Source organism: Mauremys reevesii, linkage group 7, assembly GCF_016161935.1.
Source record: "Mauremys reevesii isolate NIE-2019 linkage group 7, ASM1616193v1, whole genome shotgun sequence".
Lineage (NCBI taxonomy): Eukaryota > Metazoa > Chordata > Testudines > Geoemydidae > Mauremys > Mauremys reevesii.
The window spans coordinates 65994992-66012857 of record NC_052629.1 but is presented as its reverse complement, the minus strand read 5'-3'; the positions used below and the strand labels follow the sequence as shown (position 1 = coordinate 66012857).

Sequence of the window (17866 nt, the reverse complement as noted above, 5' to 3'; positions counted from 1 at the left end):
GGAGGAGAGAGGAGGGGCGGAGGGCTTTATGGCGGCCGCTGGCTGGACACCTGGGATTAGAAGAGCACACCCAGAAGCGCCAGAGAGGAGAGAAGGGAGCACACAAGGTCACACTGTGAAGCTCAGAGATGAATTGAACTTCATTTGAATCAATGCCCAGGGTACAGATGACTGCCCTGTGTTTGTGATGACCACCCTCCCCCACCTGACCCCTCCCTCCTGCGTCTCCCTCCTTAAAAAAAGTAAGCTTTACTTATGCAAATAAAAAAAGGTCATTTTAAAGCAAAGATTTTAAGGGATTTAAGGAGGAGGAAGAGGAGGGAAAAAGGGGGGGAAGGAGCAAAGGAGGGGGGAGGGAGGAGGCTGGGAAAAAAATGTGAAGGGCGTACATCCTGGGGGGTGGGCACGGGGTGGAGAGGTGGGTGGGGAGGCGAGCCATGGTGGTGGTGAGGAGGAGGGTGAGGAGGGGTGAGGCTAGGGTGGGTGGAGGGGGAGGTGCTCTGTGGCTGCCCTGCTCAGGCATCTGTGATCCTGCTGCCTGCGCAGCACACCGCCCCATGACGCCAGTTCTTCAGATCTGATCACGCGCCCATGCCCACTTTCCTCGGCCACCGCTGATCTTCCTGCCGCCACCTCTTTCCTCCTCTCCTCCTCCTCTCATCTCTCCTGTCCCTCCTGTCATCCTCCCCTCTCTCACGCCTCCCTCCCTCTCTCTCACTGGCTGTAAACTCTTCATCCAACCTTCATTCCACTCATCTTCCATATTCCATAAGAACTTTTTCTTCCATATCTCTCTCCTCCATTTCTTCTCTTTCCTTCTTTTTCTCCTTTTAGGCTTTGCTTGAAAAGGAGGGGCTGAAAGGAGGGGAAAGATAAATTTAAAGGAAAGATAAATATTTAGAAAGATATATTTTAAGATACATTGGTTATACTCTTTCACATCCCTTTTGCACATTCATCTTAATAGTGCATGTGATTTCATTACAAGGTTTCTACAAGGTATCTTATTTTCATACAGATGTGTGACTCTTGCATCTCTGGTTACAGATCTCATCCAGCTGACAGTGCCTCCCCCAGACCCAGGTCTCCACCATGGTGGCCATCCACTCTCATTGCCCTTGCCCCTCCCAACCTTCCGCTAATACCACGCCTTGCCCTGCTAATCAACAACCTTCCCCCCGCCCCACTGCCAAACAGAAAGATCCACCCTCCTTCCCCCTCCCCCCCTCATCATCGGGCCAGCCGGCCCAGTCATTCGCTGCCAAGTGCAAAACCCAGTAGAAAATGCTTGTCCCTTTACTTATTACAGGCCATTTTGGCCAGCTTTTAAGCACTGATTTGATTTTAACCATTTTTAATAAGGTCACAAGATAAAATATTAGATTCTTGAATGCCATAAGCGAGGGGCCACTGAGGAGCGGCTGCTTTGCATGCCACTTTGCCACTGAATGATATGCATGGCTATTGCTACACATGAACCTGTGGACTACGGCCAGAATTGGTAAGATTGCCATTCTGCCTGAAAACTGGATACTTGGGCTTCTGGTTCTCAAAGAAGGCCTAGACTTACTGCCAGCCCATGCTCTCTCTTTTCCTCAACTTCCTCCTCAACTTTCTACCCTCTAATGTCCTCTGGAAGATTTAACTCTCAATCTCCATGTACTGAAAGGCAAAGTTAACTATGCTTTAAAAGTAACAAACAAACATTGTAAACTCACAGAAGTCCTTCCAGGCAGAGCTCTCTGCAAGGGTTGCAGGCAGGGCTGGGGGGCTGCTATTAGCAGGGCTGGGTGATAAAGCCGGTCACTGGCTGGGGGGCAGGTGTCCTGGGCTCTGCTCTCTTCGGTCTGTGCTTCCTTCCCTCTTCTCTTCCTCTTCCTCTTCTCCCCATCCAATGATCCTTGCATCCCCAGGATTCATCTTCCACCTCCCCCCCACCTTCCCCCCAGCAGCCAGGGTACCCAGCATGCTCAGCACTGAAGCGGCATGTTTTAGAGTCATAGACCTTCCCATAGTTTCTCCCTGGCCCTCGCTTTTCCTTGTTTTTTTTTTTTTTCTTTGTCTTCCGCTGCTTTCACCTTGCTGCTGCTTGCAGCTGTTTCCTCCCTGCTGCTTAGCTGCTCTTTCACCCTTTTTCATTTTTTTTTACTGCTGTCATAGCCTTTATTACAATTTCATTTATGTTGTCTTTTCATTGATCCACCCGGCAGCTTTTTCCGATCACGAGATCTCAGTTTCGATCATCATCTCAGGAGATTCAGAGAGTGCTCATTTGGCTGTGTGTGGCTGGCTGTCTGAGCTCTCTGGATTTTGTCGAATGTGATGTCTCTTTCAAAAGTGCTGAGGCAAAAACCTGGCCAGCTTTTTCCTGTCTAGAAGTGATGCATAGCAGAATTTCCGGTGGTGCGGCCAGCGTGGTAGCGGTAGTGGCCATTGCAGAACGAAGCCAATAACTGTCAATGAACACCACTTACATGGACATCAACACAGTAGGGTGTGAACAGGGTTAGATGACACAGTATGGGAATTTTTGCTCACATCCACATGGTTAAACTAGTCCTCAAATATGGGGGTCAAGAAGGACTCCCTTCCCGCAGGGCACACTGGAAGGGGTCTGGGATGGTTTTTAGTATGTTGGAATATTGTGAGCCATGGCATGGCGAACAATAAATTCTGTGTGAGAGTACTGCTTACTATGGAAGCCAGCATTGATGTTAAGACCAATACACACTTCTTGGTTACATTACAGTTTAGAGAATCAACGCACATCACTGAGAATGTTTTAAAGGATAAAACAATTAAAAAAAAAAAGCATACACATAAATCTTCAGGAATAAAGGATATACAACCCTATATACTGAGATAACACAAAGTACACACACACACACACCTTTTCAAATGTTACCTTTTTGTTGGTGTAAGAGCCAGTTTCATGTAGAACTGCAACTCTAAAGGGAGGCCACCAACTGTGGAATTCTTTCACCCACTGATGCATCACTGTGGTTGGACACACAATCACCGTTGGGCCCAAACCTTTAAACCTAAAATAAAACATTCAGGAAGAAAACATTAATGCAAAATAAATACGCTATATTAAGTGACCCATTCAAGTAACCAACAGACACTCAATAGCTAGCGTATTCTACTTGAACTAAGGAAATTGATTGGCCTTTTTTTTTTTTTAAGCATGATGAAAGGGGTAAAGGGTACAGCTACAACAGTTGAATAGCTAATGGATGCATTTATCAATATGAATACAGAAATAGAAAAGCTCCAAACAAAGTGGTAAAAGGGTACTGTGGTAATGCAAAACAGATTTAGGATGCACGATGTCTCTTTAAAAGAACCGAAATTATAAACTGCCAAAAACTTTTTTACTTGCATGCTGGCTAAAAACAAATGGGGGCTTACATTCTCTCAAGCATCTTATTATACACAGTGTGGGTGAGGTAAGGACTTTTATTGCACCAACTTCTGTTAGTGAAAGAGAGAACCTTTCAAGCTCCAGGGAACTCTTCTTCATGTCTGGGAAGGTAAACAGTGTCACAGCTAAATACAAGGTGGAACAGATAAGGAGTTAACACATGTTGCAAGAGACCATTCAAGATGAAGTGGACAATTAACAGCACTGGAGTCATAGGGCAAAGGAGGGTTAGAGGGTTACAGATTAGTGTAATGAGACATAAAAAGTATCTCTATTGCATACATGATTTTTAGTGTCTAGCACTGTTATGAATTTAATCTCCGAGGCTCGTCTTTTGAAGGGGTTATGCAGGTTTCCTTTCAGAAAAAGGACTGAGAGGTCACATATGAAAGTGATCATTTTGTGAAAAAAGAGTTTGCCTACATTATATACTAACATTTTGCATTATGTTGGTAATAAAGAATATACAAATTAAAAACCAAAAATACTTGGAGTTCTGACTACTTTTGGGCTCTGTCTTGTATCCTTTTTATTAAAGAGGCACTATTACAGCATATTTCATCTTCAAGCTCTTTATAAGTAACTACCACAACACCCTATGAGGTAGTATCAGATACCCATTGTAGAAGTGGGGCTACTGAGGCAAACAAGCAAAACGATCTGCCAAAATCTACAGATAAAGTCAGTGTCAGAGCTAGGACTAGAACTTCCCTGGCTCCCACTTCTTTTGTTCACATCTGACCCCCTTTTCTCTCTCTCTCAGGAAGACGTATACTGTTAGGAACAGACTCCAGGAAGATATAGTTGAATTCATAGCTATCCTCCTCTTCAGAAGGAAAACACTCTCTCTCTCTCTTTTTTATTTATTTATCTTTTTTAAATAAGAGACACACAGACTTAGTCCAGGTAGAAACACTGACAGACTATCACAGAGAAGATACAACAGCAGGGAAAATCTCAACACAAAAGGATACTGTTTTACTGCTAAAATATTCTCTACATTGAAACATCAACATACCTACATACATACATGCGTACGTAAGTCATCTTTACCACAATCACATACATCTGTGTTTTCAAGTCATGCAAAACAGTTGTGGAAAATCATGTGCATTTCAAGAGGTATTATCTGTGAGAGACTGAAGAGAAATCACTAAACACCTCTAGATTACTGATAAATAGCCAGGAAGGAAACAAACTAGAACAGCCACAAAAGAAGGATAACAGCGTTTCAGAGACTGGGGACATTTTATGAAGGATTCTGGTTATTTAACGTATAGGTTTCCAGAATGACAAGAGATCCTGCTCATTCTAGCCTTGTTTCTCCCCTTCATTCTTCCCCCAGCCTCAGCTCCCTCTGTGTGGAAAAATGTCTGTGCACTAATAGCCCTTACTCCTCTCCTTGTTCTCCTTCACCAGCTTCCATTACTGTGATGTTTCTTCCTCCTCCTTCCCCACCTCAGTCTATTAAAAAAAAGCAGAATGTATGAGATTCAGCTGCTACAATACATTTGTTTTAATTCCTGCACCCCTTCTCCCTACTCTCATTCTTTGCTATCTTCAGGCTCTCTATCTAATTAGTCTGTTTTAGGTACTTCCATGGCCCCAACCTGTGGTGTCTGAGTGCATCACAATCTCCTAATTATGCTCACTACACCACAGCAAGTTAGGGAAAAGCTATTATCTTTATGCGGAATAAAGATGGGGAATGGAGGCACAGAGAGACTAAGTGACTTGCCTAAGGTCACACAGGAAGTCTGTAGCAGAGTTGGGACTTGAACCCAGGCCGCCCACATCTTAATCTACTGCCCTAACAACTGGATGATCCTTCTTCAGACTTTAAATTCTTCAGGCAGGGACCATGGCTTTTTTCCCCTTAAATCTGAAAAGCTCTATGCAAATGACAGGCTATTCAAATGTTTCCTCACAATCAGCAGAAAGAACACAGGCCCCTCATTATAAACAACTAGACTCAACTAGTTTAGAATAATCCCTAATTAGTGTAATTCTCTGACATTTATATCGCTCTGTCACCCCATAATCCCTTTCAAACACTGATAATCCTCTGTTCCCTTTACACTCTGGACTTCAGCAGTTTCTTTAAAACCCCATGGGTTTAGGCAGCCAGTACAAATGGGCCCAAATAGCATGTTTGACAATTGAAGTAGACAGCTCGACTTGAGCAGCTGAAGTGTATTTAAAATGGATTCAGAAAACAAGGTGCAGCACTTGGGTAGCACTGGCATAACTAAAAACTCCAAACCAAAAATCCCCCCAGCTGTGTAAAGTTTGCCAGTTTTGGTTTGCAGGGGTTTTGATCAGTTTTGTAATCTATTCCACTTCACAGGTGTTTGCGACTCACCCACCCTTCCCTGGAAGTTCATTTCAAAGTAACACACAGGCAAGGAGGCCTCTGATCGAAAACATGTAAAACAATGAGTTGAAACTGAATCCCTCCCTAGAACTTGCATGAAAAGAGGGGGTTCATTTAAAAAAAAAAATCAGTTCAAGTTTGTTCACAAACCTGGGCAAAGTTTGGAGGCCTGATATAACCCAAACCCAAGCAAGTTTCACCAAATTTCAAGTTTTCAAAGAGTTTAAACACAGTTTAAAAACAAAAAGAGCTACAATTATGGAAACAAACTGAATCAGAACTCACAAACAGCTTCCAATAAAGAGAGAGGAAGAGAAGTGCAACCTGGCTTGTTCTTTGGCTCTCAAAAGGCGACAGTTTTAATGTCAAGAGATACTATGTTCTTGTGGGTACTTTCATTCACAATTGATTTAGTTCTTGGGTTATTATACCACACATTCTTTTATTGAAGCCTTTTCCCCACAATACGATATTAATGAGAGATCTGAGCTATAATCCAATATACCATACTCTTTCATTATGGATCACAGGATATGAATATTGATGGTTAATTGATTTGAGTCTGCTGCTTATTATCAGCACTGGCTGCAGCACTCAAAGGATTCCTACTGAAGGCAGGCAGGTTTTCATTTCTAGCCCCAAATTTCAGGTCTGGCTTTTTGTTTCCCTAGGCTCAATGTGGCATTCTGCTTTGTAAACTTCAAACAGAAATTATACTGCTCATCAATGATCTAATGAAATCCTACCATTTTCTGATTTGTCCAACCGTAGCATAAAAAGCAAGACTTGTAATACAAGCCAAAGTAGTTACCAGATGCCTAGTTAATATAAAACTACTGAAGATCTTCAGTGCTGTTAGGCCACTACCGACAGTACTGAGAAGGAACTTTGCCTTTAAACATTCATAATCAGTGGATTATCACTCTCTCAAAATTACCACAGCAGCTAGTTTCTCATGCTTGGTTTCAATCAAGATGGATTGTTTTGGAGGTTTGGAGAAAATCCATTCTAGCTACCTGAAGAGGTCGGAGGGGAAAAAAAGGCAAAATTATTGACCTGTAAATCTTGTACTCAGAGGGCTGTAATTATAATAGATTCCTAACTCTTGAATCCACTTCCCAGTGAATTACTAGACTTGCAAAGTTACTCACTTTCTTCACTGGCAGGCAGTGGGTGCTCCGGCTGAAAGGGTACAGCAGGCCCTTCCCTGCCTCTAAGTTTGTCTAGACTTTGAGCTGGAGGTGTGATTCCCATGTCAAGGGAATACAATAGTGTAACCATGGCACTGTAAACCGCTAGCCTTCTTGAGTAAATACCTGTCTACGATGATAGACACACACTCAGGTGGCTAGCCCCTCCAGCCACTAGAGCTACACTATTTTTAGCACACTAGCTCAATCAAAGCTAGTGAGAGTATGTCTTCTCGAGCTGGGAATTACACCTCCTCCTCAAAGTGTAAAGACAGCTTCAGAGAGAAAGTAAAATGCATCAAAATAATATTCAAGACTCATGTGATTAATATAACTATGCCTTAGCAGGCCTGCTGAGGAAAAGCAACAAAGAATGCAGTCAGCCAACCACCTGACCATTTAGACATGGTTCTCCTGGAGACAGTTTGACTTAATGCATCTGATTGAAGTGAGAGAAAAATCTGGACGATGTTCTAAGGACCTCAGTGCACTCCAGATGAAGGACAAGGGTCCTTTTAACAAAGAGTTTGTTAAGTCTTGCCAAAATCTGCACAGAAAACAGAGCAGAAATTTATCTACCTGCAGCAAATCAAACAGCAGCCAAATAAATTCCGATGGGTGGGATCTGTAACCAGGACTGAGAAGGGTAAAGAAAGTTGGTAAACAGTTTTTGGGAGATAAATAAAATGATCCACTCCTAGGTCTTTTCACTCCAGTTCACAAACCTTTTTCAGTTGAAATTATATGCCCTTCCAATAGATGCCTTCTGGGCACCTAGAATCACTTGGACATCTGCTCAGAAACAGCAACCTCTTCAATGTCTACCCTATCAGGGGCCAGGCTTATAAGGTTCCAGGGTATCATGGAGAGAAGGAACATGTTTGTCTGCTCATGCATGCCGAGGTCCTTATTTTGATGCGATCAGCAACTGCCAAGTAAGAACTAATTCTGTGTCAGTCAGTCACTAATAGGCCAGAGGAAGTAGGGAGGCAGAGGGAGGGTATGGCTTACGTGATGGTCCAAGTACACAGATAAGGGAAGACATTTATGGCCACTAGGGTATGAGTCTCTGAGTCTGGTTTCTTATGTAGTAAATTAGTAACTTTGTATTCAGAGACGTGACAGAGATATTTCCCCAGCCTTTTATCCAGGACCACTCATGATGGTGTATTATGGTAGGCTCAGTCTGTCTGCAATAGTTTTGCCCATCCTTATCAAATAAGTGACACGCAGGAGTGTCTTTTAGGGACAGTTTCCAATTCCACCCTGCAGGGCTTTCCAACACAGGAAGTCAGACCCCATCCTCCCCTATCATATTCTCATCAGCGTTCTGACTGTCAGTCTGAATCAGATGCATCTGTTGATATACTAAGGAGTGAAATCCTGGTCCCATTGATGTCAATGGCAAAACTCCCACTGATTTCAATAGGGCCAAGATTTCACTGTAGATCTTCTAAACCCCAAACATCACATAACGCTGCACTCATCTCCAGGCCATTTATGTGACGTGTGGATTCCTGAAGAGACTTATGCCAGCATTTTCAAGCCTTGGGGTCTATAGTTAAGCTCCTGAATCTTTACTTTGTGGAAGCTGGGGTTGCTCTGCATGCATCTCTGAAAATGAGGCAACTTCTATTTAGGGCACAACCTAAGACACCCAATTTGGAAAATTTTGCTTCTAGTGCCCTCATTACAATGTCCCTCTCTGTGGGCTTCCCATCACATGATTGGAATCAGATATCTGAAAGTCCTGTAAATTCTCTATAGACTTCCCCCAAACAGTTCATCTCAGAGGGAACCTGTCACATGGATATCGTGAATCTGTCTTGCCTGTAGCCATGCGGCCTCCAGGGTTTATAGAGGTGACTCATGTAGGGGCCACATTTACCAGGAACATTGGTCCAGCCATTATTGTCTCTACCGAAACCTGATCTCTCTGTCAAATCCGTCATGCCAAGTATATGCTTCATACTTACAGGATAGGGGACTCAATCCTCGGCCACAGCGACTCTGAAAAAGATTTGTGGGTCATGGTGGAGAATCAGCTGAACATGAGCTTCCAGTGCAATGCTGTGGCCAGAAGGGCTAATAAAATCCTTGGATGAATAAACAGGGGAATCCTGAAGAGGCGTACACAGGGTATTTTACCCTCTGTATTTGGCACTGCTGTGACCACTACTGGGATACTGTCTCCAGTTCTAGTGTCCACAATTCAAGAAGGATGTTCATAAATTGGAGAGGGTTCAGAGAAAAGCCTCAAGAATGATTTAAATATTAGAAAACACACCTGATAGTGACAGATTCAAGGAGTTCTAACTATGTGGCTTAACAAAGAGAAAATTAAGGGTGACTTGATCATAGTCTATAAGTACCTACCACGGGGAACAAAATTTGATAATGGGCTCTTCCATTGAGCAGAGAAAGATATAACACCATTCAATGGCTGGAAGTTGAAGCCAGACATATTCAGACTGGAAATTAATTGCAACTTTTTAAACGGTGCAACTAATTAACCATTGGTACAATTTTATCAAGTGTCGTGGTGGATTCGCCATCATTAGCAATTTTTTAAATCAAGACTGGATGTTTCTCTAAAGATCTGCTCTAGGAATTATTTTGGGAATGTTCTATTGCCTGTATTATGCAGGAGGTCAGACTAGATCATCACAGTGAATCCCTCTTGGCCTAGGAATCGATTACTCTAGCAAGGGGGGGATGAAAGCTTGGTTACATTTCCCAGATCTAATGTTCACCGTGTCCTCATTCAAAGGTTTCCTCAAAACTCATTTTTGCAAAGCCTATCATCTCCAGTTCCCTCAGTGAAATGAAATAAATGTAATTACCTTTTTAATAAAAGGACACTACTAACAAGTAACCCACACTGTCACGGAACCTTTTATATCTTGCTCTTCTTGAGAAAGTCAGTATCGCCCCCTGACTTCTGTCACTATTCCCACACTCTCCATAGCTTCAGCCAACTAATAATGCCAACTAAGCTTCAGTGTGTACTTTGTCTTTTTATTTGCCTGTAAAGCACTATGCCCACTAATGACTGCAATATGAAATAAGAAAAAAGTAGGACAAGCAAGGCTGGTAACTTGTCTACACTCGCACTCCCTCCGTTGTTAACCCTACTGCAGCTGAACTACTATTAGCAACTGTTTAAAACATTTTGCAAAATTACTCTGGACTACAAAGTTTAAGTAGTTACTCAAAGAGACAGTAAGCAAGTGGCCTGGTTGGGATTAGAATTTGAGACAGGGGGTTGTATGTGTAGGAGGGTGTTTCCTGACTCCTAGTAGCATGCTTTGCCAATAAACCCATGCAGATGTTTCAGTAATTATGCTACTATGGTACTTGCAGATCTACCACTGCCACCAACTACAAAGGCCAAAGAGAAAATTCTGGTCAGATCATCATTACAGCATCTGAAATGTGATAGAACCTTGAACACTCCAAGTATTAGCTGAAGATATCAGTATTTACTGCTCAGCAAAGGCCAACTGTCTTCAAAAAGAAATTGGGGCATGAACTAGACAGCACTGAAGACAATTGGGTAAACATATTTTTGTTATGATATTAGGAAATTGCCACATGTACTGAAACAGAAGCACTCCTATCTCAACAGAATTTAACACGTCCATTGACATTGTCTGGAAGGGCACAGGAAAATAACTAACTACAGGGCTTCACCAATTGTATAACCTGATGGCAAAGTTCCTCTGGGGCAGGTCTCTCTCAATCTCTCCTGTTCAAGCTGATCCACTCTGTATAAATTACTTGAATAGTAACTAGTGGGTGGGGGCAAGGAAGAAGGGAGGGGAGAGAGAGAAAAAATGACTATAGCCTGGTGGTTAGAATGCTCACCTAGTAGAACAGCTTCAATGAAAGAGATTGAGAAAACACCTGCCCTAGATTACTCTACAGCCCAGAGATTAGGGCACTCTGCTGTGAGTAGGAGACCCAAGCTCAAATCCCTGCTCCACATCGGGCAGATGGGGAAATTGAACCAGAGTCTCCCATACCCCAAGTGAATGCTCTAAACACTGGGCTAAAATTTATGAAGGAAAGGACGGACACCATCACCATCACCTCTTCCTGTTTTGTGAATCTAGACTTTTAAAAAGGCCCAGAAACAAAGCAGTTCTAGTCAAATGACATGCTTAAAATTTAACTTAAAATTGACTTTTGATTCGCTGAAATTTACCACAATTTTTGGCTTCGGTTCTGGTTGTAGTGAATTTTTTTTTTGACTTTTCAGAAATCCCAGTGAACCCAAAAAAATCAGTTATTTGCCCAGCTCTAGGTGGGGGAGGGTAGCAATGTTTTCTATACTTGTATCCTCTTCCCAGCTAGTAAAGCTATTTGCGGGTAAGATCATTCTAGAAAGATGCTATATTTTGTAAGTCATTTTAACAGTATTTATGTCCATGCTAAGTATTCTTTATACAAAGAAAAGATTTAATTCAATTTGAAAATCATTTTTCATTACTTATTTTCTACTCTTAGTAAATCCTATTTAGTAATTTGAGATCCCAAGATAGAAGGTGCTACAGAACTACAAAGTATTAGTACTATTATTAATGCACTTGGTATTCCAGGATTTAGAAGAATCTTCTTCTGGTAATCTGTCTCATCCACAGATAAGAGTAAATTCCTTCTTGAGGTACTACTCAGTGATACATGGAAGGAGTAATAAGGGGTGTGGTATGGAAGTCTGGTCAACCTAAAGAATGGCTTTCAGAAGAAAACATGGATGTAGATTTATCTGTTCTGGTCTTAAAAAAGATTCTGCAAGGATGCTCCATTACCCATCAAAAGCTCTGACTTTCATCCTGAATATGCTTGTTACTTCCTGTAAAGCATTCACCTGGTGTCTTGCCAGAACAAATATTTTAATGTAAAATTTAATAAATGGAACTAAAGGTATTACATCTAATTTAAAATTCCATATTGTGTAAACTATTGATATTAACGTAATTGAGTTTGTAAACAATCCATTTGTGTAAGCTAACCTTAGACATGGTATTGACCCAAAATATCTAGTGTGGCTCATCTGCAAAATGAAGCATCAATGCCTGGAATTCATTAAAAGTGTTACATGTTTAATTTTTCCTGCCCTACAGCTCCACTGTCTCGTAAAAAATTTCCTTTGATGTCCCCCACTAAAAGAATTAAAGGAATAATGTAATTGAAATGTCATTAATAATTCACAGGACCCTCCTCCACCAGCAATACATCTGATGAAATATTAATTGAGCTCCACAGACTGACAGTCTGCAGAGGAGCACTTGCCTGTAATTTGAACCACGAGTCCTGATCTTGCTGTAGCTCAGACCTGCCAAGAAGGCAATTATCTGGATGGTCTTGCCCAATCCCATCTCATCTCCCAGAATTCCTCCTGCCTGCTGGCAGTGCAATTCCCAGAGCCACCTAACACCTGTCTGTTGGTACCTACAACAACAAGGAAAAAACATGGCAAATGTTTGATAATACAGATCATAACAGAAAGTACTCATGAAATAATCATTTGGCAAGGTTCTAATACTAGTTACAGTAACATGCTGCATGTGTGTTTTACATGAGTGCTGTATTTACAAGGTCATGCATTTTTGATGCACTTAGACATTATGTGTGACAAATTCATTTTTTATGCAATGCTAAAGCATTTCTAATTAAACTGATAGACATGGTAATTACAGGGTATTTTATTTCATGTATTTTTAAAATACTGTTAGAAATAACTTGGGAAGCTGCTCTAACATTCAAATCTTTATTATCCCTTCAGAAAAGGGGAACTTTAACAGGTAGGCATCTAGTAAGGTATGCCATTTGGACTTAATTGGAAAGTTAGGCTTGTGATTGGTGGTGCACAGGATTTATGTTCCACTACAAGAGATGAACAGTTAGGTCTGTTAAAGCTTGTTTACTTTATACACAACCAGAAATTCATTTAACAGAATTCATCCTCTTTAAATAAGAAAAAAGCTGACAGACGTCAAAAATATTTTGGAAGGCAAAGAAACAAGATCTGTCTCAGGCCTGGTCTACACTAGGAGGTTATGTCGAATTTAGCAGTGTTAAATCGAATTAACCATGCACCCGTCCACACAACGAAGCTATTTAGTTCGACATACAGGTCTCTTTAGTTCGATTTCTGTACTCCTCCCCGATGAGGGGAGTAGCGCTAAATTCGACATGACCATGTTGAATTAGGGTAGGTGTGGATGGAATTCGACGCTAATAGCTCCGGGAGCTATCCCACAGTGCACCACTCTGTTGACGCTCTGGACAGCAGTCCGAGCTTGGATGCTTTGACCAGCCACACAGGAAAAGCCCCGGGAAAATTTGAATTCCTTTTCCTGTCTGGCCAGTTTGAATCTCATTTCCTGTTTGGACATCGTGGCGAGCTCAGCAGCACTGGCAGCGATGCAGAGCTCTCCAGCAGAGGTGTCCATGCAATCTCAGAATAGAAAGAGGGCCCCAGCATGGACTGATCGGGAAGTCTTGGATCTGATCGCTGTGTGGGGCGATGAGTCTGTGCTTTCGGAGCTGCGCTCCAAAAAACGGAATGCGAAGATCTACGAGAAGATCTCCAAAGCCATGACAGAGAGAGGATATAGCCGGGATGCAACGCAGTGCCGCGTGAAAATCAAGGAGCTGAGACAAGGCTACCAGAAGACCAAAGCGGCAAACAGACGCTCCGGAGCCCAGCCCCAGACATGCCGCTTCTACGAGGCACTGCATTCCATTCTAGGTGCGGCCGCCACCACTACCCCACCACTGACCGTGGACTCTGAGGATGGGATAGTGTCGACGGACGGTTCCTCGGAGATGTTCGCGGACGGGGAAGATGAGGAGGGCGAGGCAGTCGACAGCGCTTACAACGCTGATTTCCCCGACAGCCAGGATCTCTTCATCACCCTCACGGAGATCCCCTACCAACCCTCCCCAGCCGTTAACCCGGACCCTGAATCAGGGGAAGGATCAGTCGGTAAGTGCATTAAACATGTAAACATTTATTTTTAACAGAACAGGAATATTAACTATCTGAAAAGATGGTCAATATGAACGGGGATAGAACAGAAATCCTCTTGGGAGATCTCCACGAAGGTCTCCTGGAGGTAATTGAAAAGCCTCCACACGAGGTTCCTGGGGAGAGCGGCCTTATTGCGTCCTCCGTGGTAGCACACTTTTCCGCGCCAGGCTATCCTCAGGTACTCTGGTATCATTGCCTCGCAGAGCATGGTGGCATAGGGCCCTGGTTTTTGCTGGCTTTCACGCAGCATGCGGTCTTTATCTGTCTCACTGATCCTCAGCAGGGTGATGTCGCTCATGGTGACCTGCTTTGAATTAGGGGAATGTTAGTATTGGGACTGCTTGCCTGTTCCTTTACATAACTATAACCGGCAGTTTACAGCCACGTGGTGGAGGCAGGACAGGGGCAGCATACAGGGATCTTTCCCGGGGACAGCCGCGAGGGGGTGGGACTGGGGCAGAGTTCATGCTTTCCGGATTGCCGGCAGCAGGAACTGGCCAACGCTATGAGCATTGCTTTGACCGGGAAAGGAGGGCACTGCTATAAATTAAGTTTTAAGCAGCCAGAAGTCTACGGCTTACCATGTCTGCCTGCTACACGAATTCTGCTGTCCTGCCCCGCTTGTCTGATCTCCAGTGCAAGACCCCAGGCACTGAATGCGAAGGCCGAAAATTCGAACTTGTCCTGAGCGCGCATGAGATAGGTGCTGTGCATGGTCTTGTTCACAGAGACAGACTAGACTATGTTCATTGTTCGCAAAAATGTATCTTTGTAAGGAATTCACTCCCTTTTTCCCCATCACACAGCTGCGACTGTCTCCCGACCTACCCCGGCATCCCCCTCACAGAGGCTGGCGCAGATTAGGCGGCGAAAGAAAAGGACACGGGATGAGATGTTCTCGGAACTTATGGGCTGCTCCCGAGCCGAGGCGGCCCAGCAGACCCAGTGGAGGGAGACCCTCTCTCAGCAGCAGCGCTCACACAGCGAACGGGAGGACAGGTGGCGGCAGGAAGACCAGCAGGCAACTGAAACGCTGCTTGGACTAATGAGGGAGCAAACGGACACGCTCCGGCGCCTTGTGGATGTTCTGCAGGACCAGAGGCAGGAGGACAGAGCCCCACTGCAGTCTATGTCTAACCGCCCTCCCCCGCCACAAAGTCCCATGCCCCCTTCACCCAAAGTACCAAGAAGGAGGGACGGCAGGGGCCGTGAAAACTGTCATTCCATCCCTGCACAGTGCTCAATTACAGGAAGGCTCTCATTCCCAAAATTTTGATAAGTCCTTTCCTTCCCGCCTCACCCAAGCCCCCGTCCCAGTTTCATCCCCTAACTGTCTAGTTAATAATAAAAAATACTTTTCTGTTAATTACTGTTTCCGTCATGTTCTTTTAGAGGAGACTGTGTTTGAAGGGGGGAAGGGGGTTGGTAATTGGACAGGACAGTCACCGTTACCAGGGTACAGACACGGGGGCAGGTTCAGCAGCAGGTCACACACACAGTGCAGTCACTAGGCACCCTGGTCAGTCTGGGAGGTGGTTTTCATGTTCGGGGGGGGGGGGGTATGTGACTTTGTGGCAGGAGGCGGTTAGAGATCTTATGCAGCGGTCCTTATCCTGGATCACAGAGCCACGCAGCAGGGGATCTGTAACCGCCCTCCCCCGCCACAAAGTCACATAGCCCCCACACACAGAGTCCCGAAAAGGAGGGGTGGCAGGCTCCGTTGAAACAACCAGGCCGCCACTGCGGACCGCTCTAGGAGCAGGAGCCTGTCATTCCTCGAGTTTAGAAGCGGTCTTTACATCACTACACACCCTACCCACCACAGTCTGCGTCCCAGTTTCAACCCTTTACCGCGAAATCAGTAATAAAGAAAACGGTGTTAATTAACAAAGTTCCATGTATTTTATTTTTAAGTGTGCGTTGAAAGGGGGGGAACTGGGTATGTAATTGCAGAGGATAGTCAGCATTAGCTGGGTAAAGAAACGGGGGCAGGTTCAGCTTCTCTGTAAACAAACTTAATAGTCACAGGTTACCCTGCTCCCTGAGGAACCTAGCTTTCAAAGCCTCCCGGATGCACAGCGCTTCCCGCTGGGCTCTTCTAATCGCACGGCTGTCTGGCTGGGCGTAATCAGCAGCCAGGCTATTTGCCTCAACCTCCCATCCTGCCATAAAGGTCTCCCCCTTGCTCTCACAGAGATTGTGGAGCACACAGCAAGCTGCAATAACAATGGGGATATTGGTTTCACTGAGATCTGAGCGAGTCAGTAAGCTTCTCCATCTCCCCTTGAGACGTCCAAAAGCACACTCCACCACCATTCTGCACTTGCTCAGCCGGTAGTTGAAGAGTTCTTTGTCACTGTCCAGGGCGCCTGTATAGGGCTTCATGAGCCAGGGCATTAGCGGGTAGGCTGGGTCCCCGAGGATCACTATAGGCATCTCCACATCCCCAACAGTTATTTTGTGGTCCCATAAGTTCCGAGAACATTTCGTCCGGGAAGAAAATACCTTCCTGCAGGCATCTAAACAGACCAGAGTTCCTGAAAACACGCGCGTCATGAACCTTGCCCGGCCATCCGACGTTGATGTTGGTAAAACGTCCCCTATGGTCCACCAGTGCTTGCAGCACCATTGAAAAGTAGCCCTTTTGGATAATATACTGGCTGGCCTGGTGGTCTGGTCCCAGGATAGGGATGTGAGTTCCATCTATAGCCCCACCGCAGTTTGGGAATCCCATCGCGGCGAAGCCATCTATGATGACCTGAACGTTTCCCAGGGTCACTACCTTTGAGAGCAGTAGCTCAACGATTGCGTTGGCTACTTGCATCACAGCAATCCCCACGGTAGATTTGCCCACGCCAAAGTGGTTCGCTACTGACCGGCAGCTGTCTGGCGTTGCAAGTTTCCAGAGGGCTATGGCCACTCGCTTCTGCACAGTCAGGGCTGCTCGCATGCGGGTGTCCTTGCGCTTCAGGGCAGGGGACAGCAAGTCACACAGTTCAAGGAAAGTTCCCTTACGCATCCTAAAGTTTCGCAGCCACTGTGATTCATCCCAGATCTGCAGCACTATGCGGTCCCACCAATCCGTGCTTGTTTCCCGGGCCCAGAATCGCCGTTCCACAGCATGAACATGACCCATTGCCACCATGATGTCCACGGCGCGGGATACCGTGCTGTGTGAGAGGTCTGTGCCACTCTCTGACTTCATGTCCTCATCGCGCTGCCGTAGCCTCCTCGCCCGATTTCTCAGCATCTGACTGTGAAAAAGGTGGACGATAAGGTGCGAGGAGTTGACAACGGCCATAACTGCAGTGATGATCGCAGCGGGCTCCATGCTCGCAGTGCTGTGGCGTCCGTGCTGTCACTCACCAGAAAAGTGCGCAAACTGATTGCCCGCCGGCAGGAGTGACGGTTGAATTACGACAGTTACCCAAAACCACCCTCGACACATTTTTTCCCCAGCAGGCATTGGGGGCTCTACCCAGAATTCCAATGGGCAGCGGGGACTGCAGGAACTGTGGGATAGCTGCCCACAGTGCACCACTTCCAATGTCGACACTTGCCCCATTAGTGTGGACTCACAAAGTCGAATTACTGTCCTTAGTGTGGATACACACGTTCGACTTTGTAATATCGGTTCCACAAATTCGATTTAAGTAGAATCGAACTACTCTGGTAGTGTAGACATACCCTCAGAGAGTAGAATGTAGCAGTGTGTTACTAGAAGAGGATACCACTGCAGTTACAATTCAAAGTGAAAGACTGGAAACAGAAAGAACAGTCATGTAGAATATATCCCAATTTAAACATAGATTAACGGAAGAATATAAAATGAAAAATCA

The 17866-nt window shown here is 44.6% G+C and overlaps 1 protein-coding gene across 2 annotated transcripts in view; it reads right to left on the bottom strand.

Annotated features, from left to right (window-relative positions):
* The window catches only part of ERCC6 (ERCC excision repair 6, chromatin remodeling factor), a 90224-nt gene that overhangs the window by 34340 nt on the left and 38018 nt on the right, over positions 1-17866 (bottom strand). For both annotated transcript variants that reach the window (XM_039481226.1, XM_039481225.1), the window contains exons 6-7: positions 12284-12442; positions 2906-3041 (exon numbers count right to left, since the gene is read on the bottom strand). In XM_039481226.1, the coding sequence (XP_039337160.1) occupies positions 2906-3041; positions 12284-12442 (295 nt within the window). The remainder of the gene's footprint in view (positions 1-2905; positions 3042-12283; positions 12443-17866) is intronic.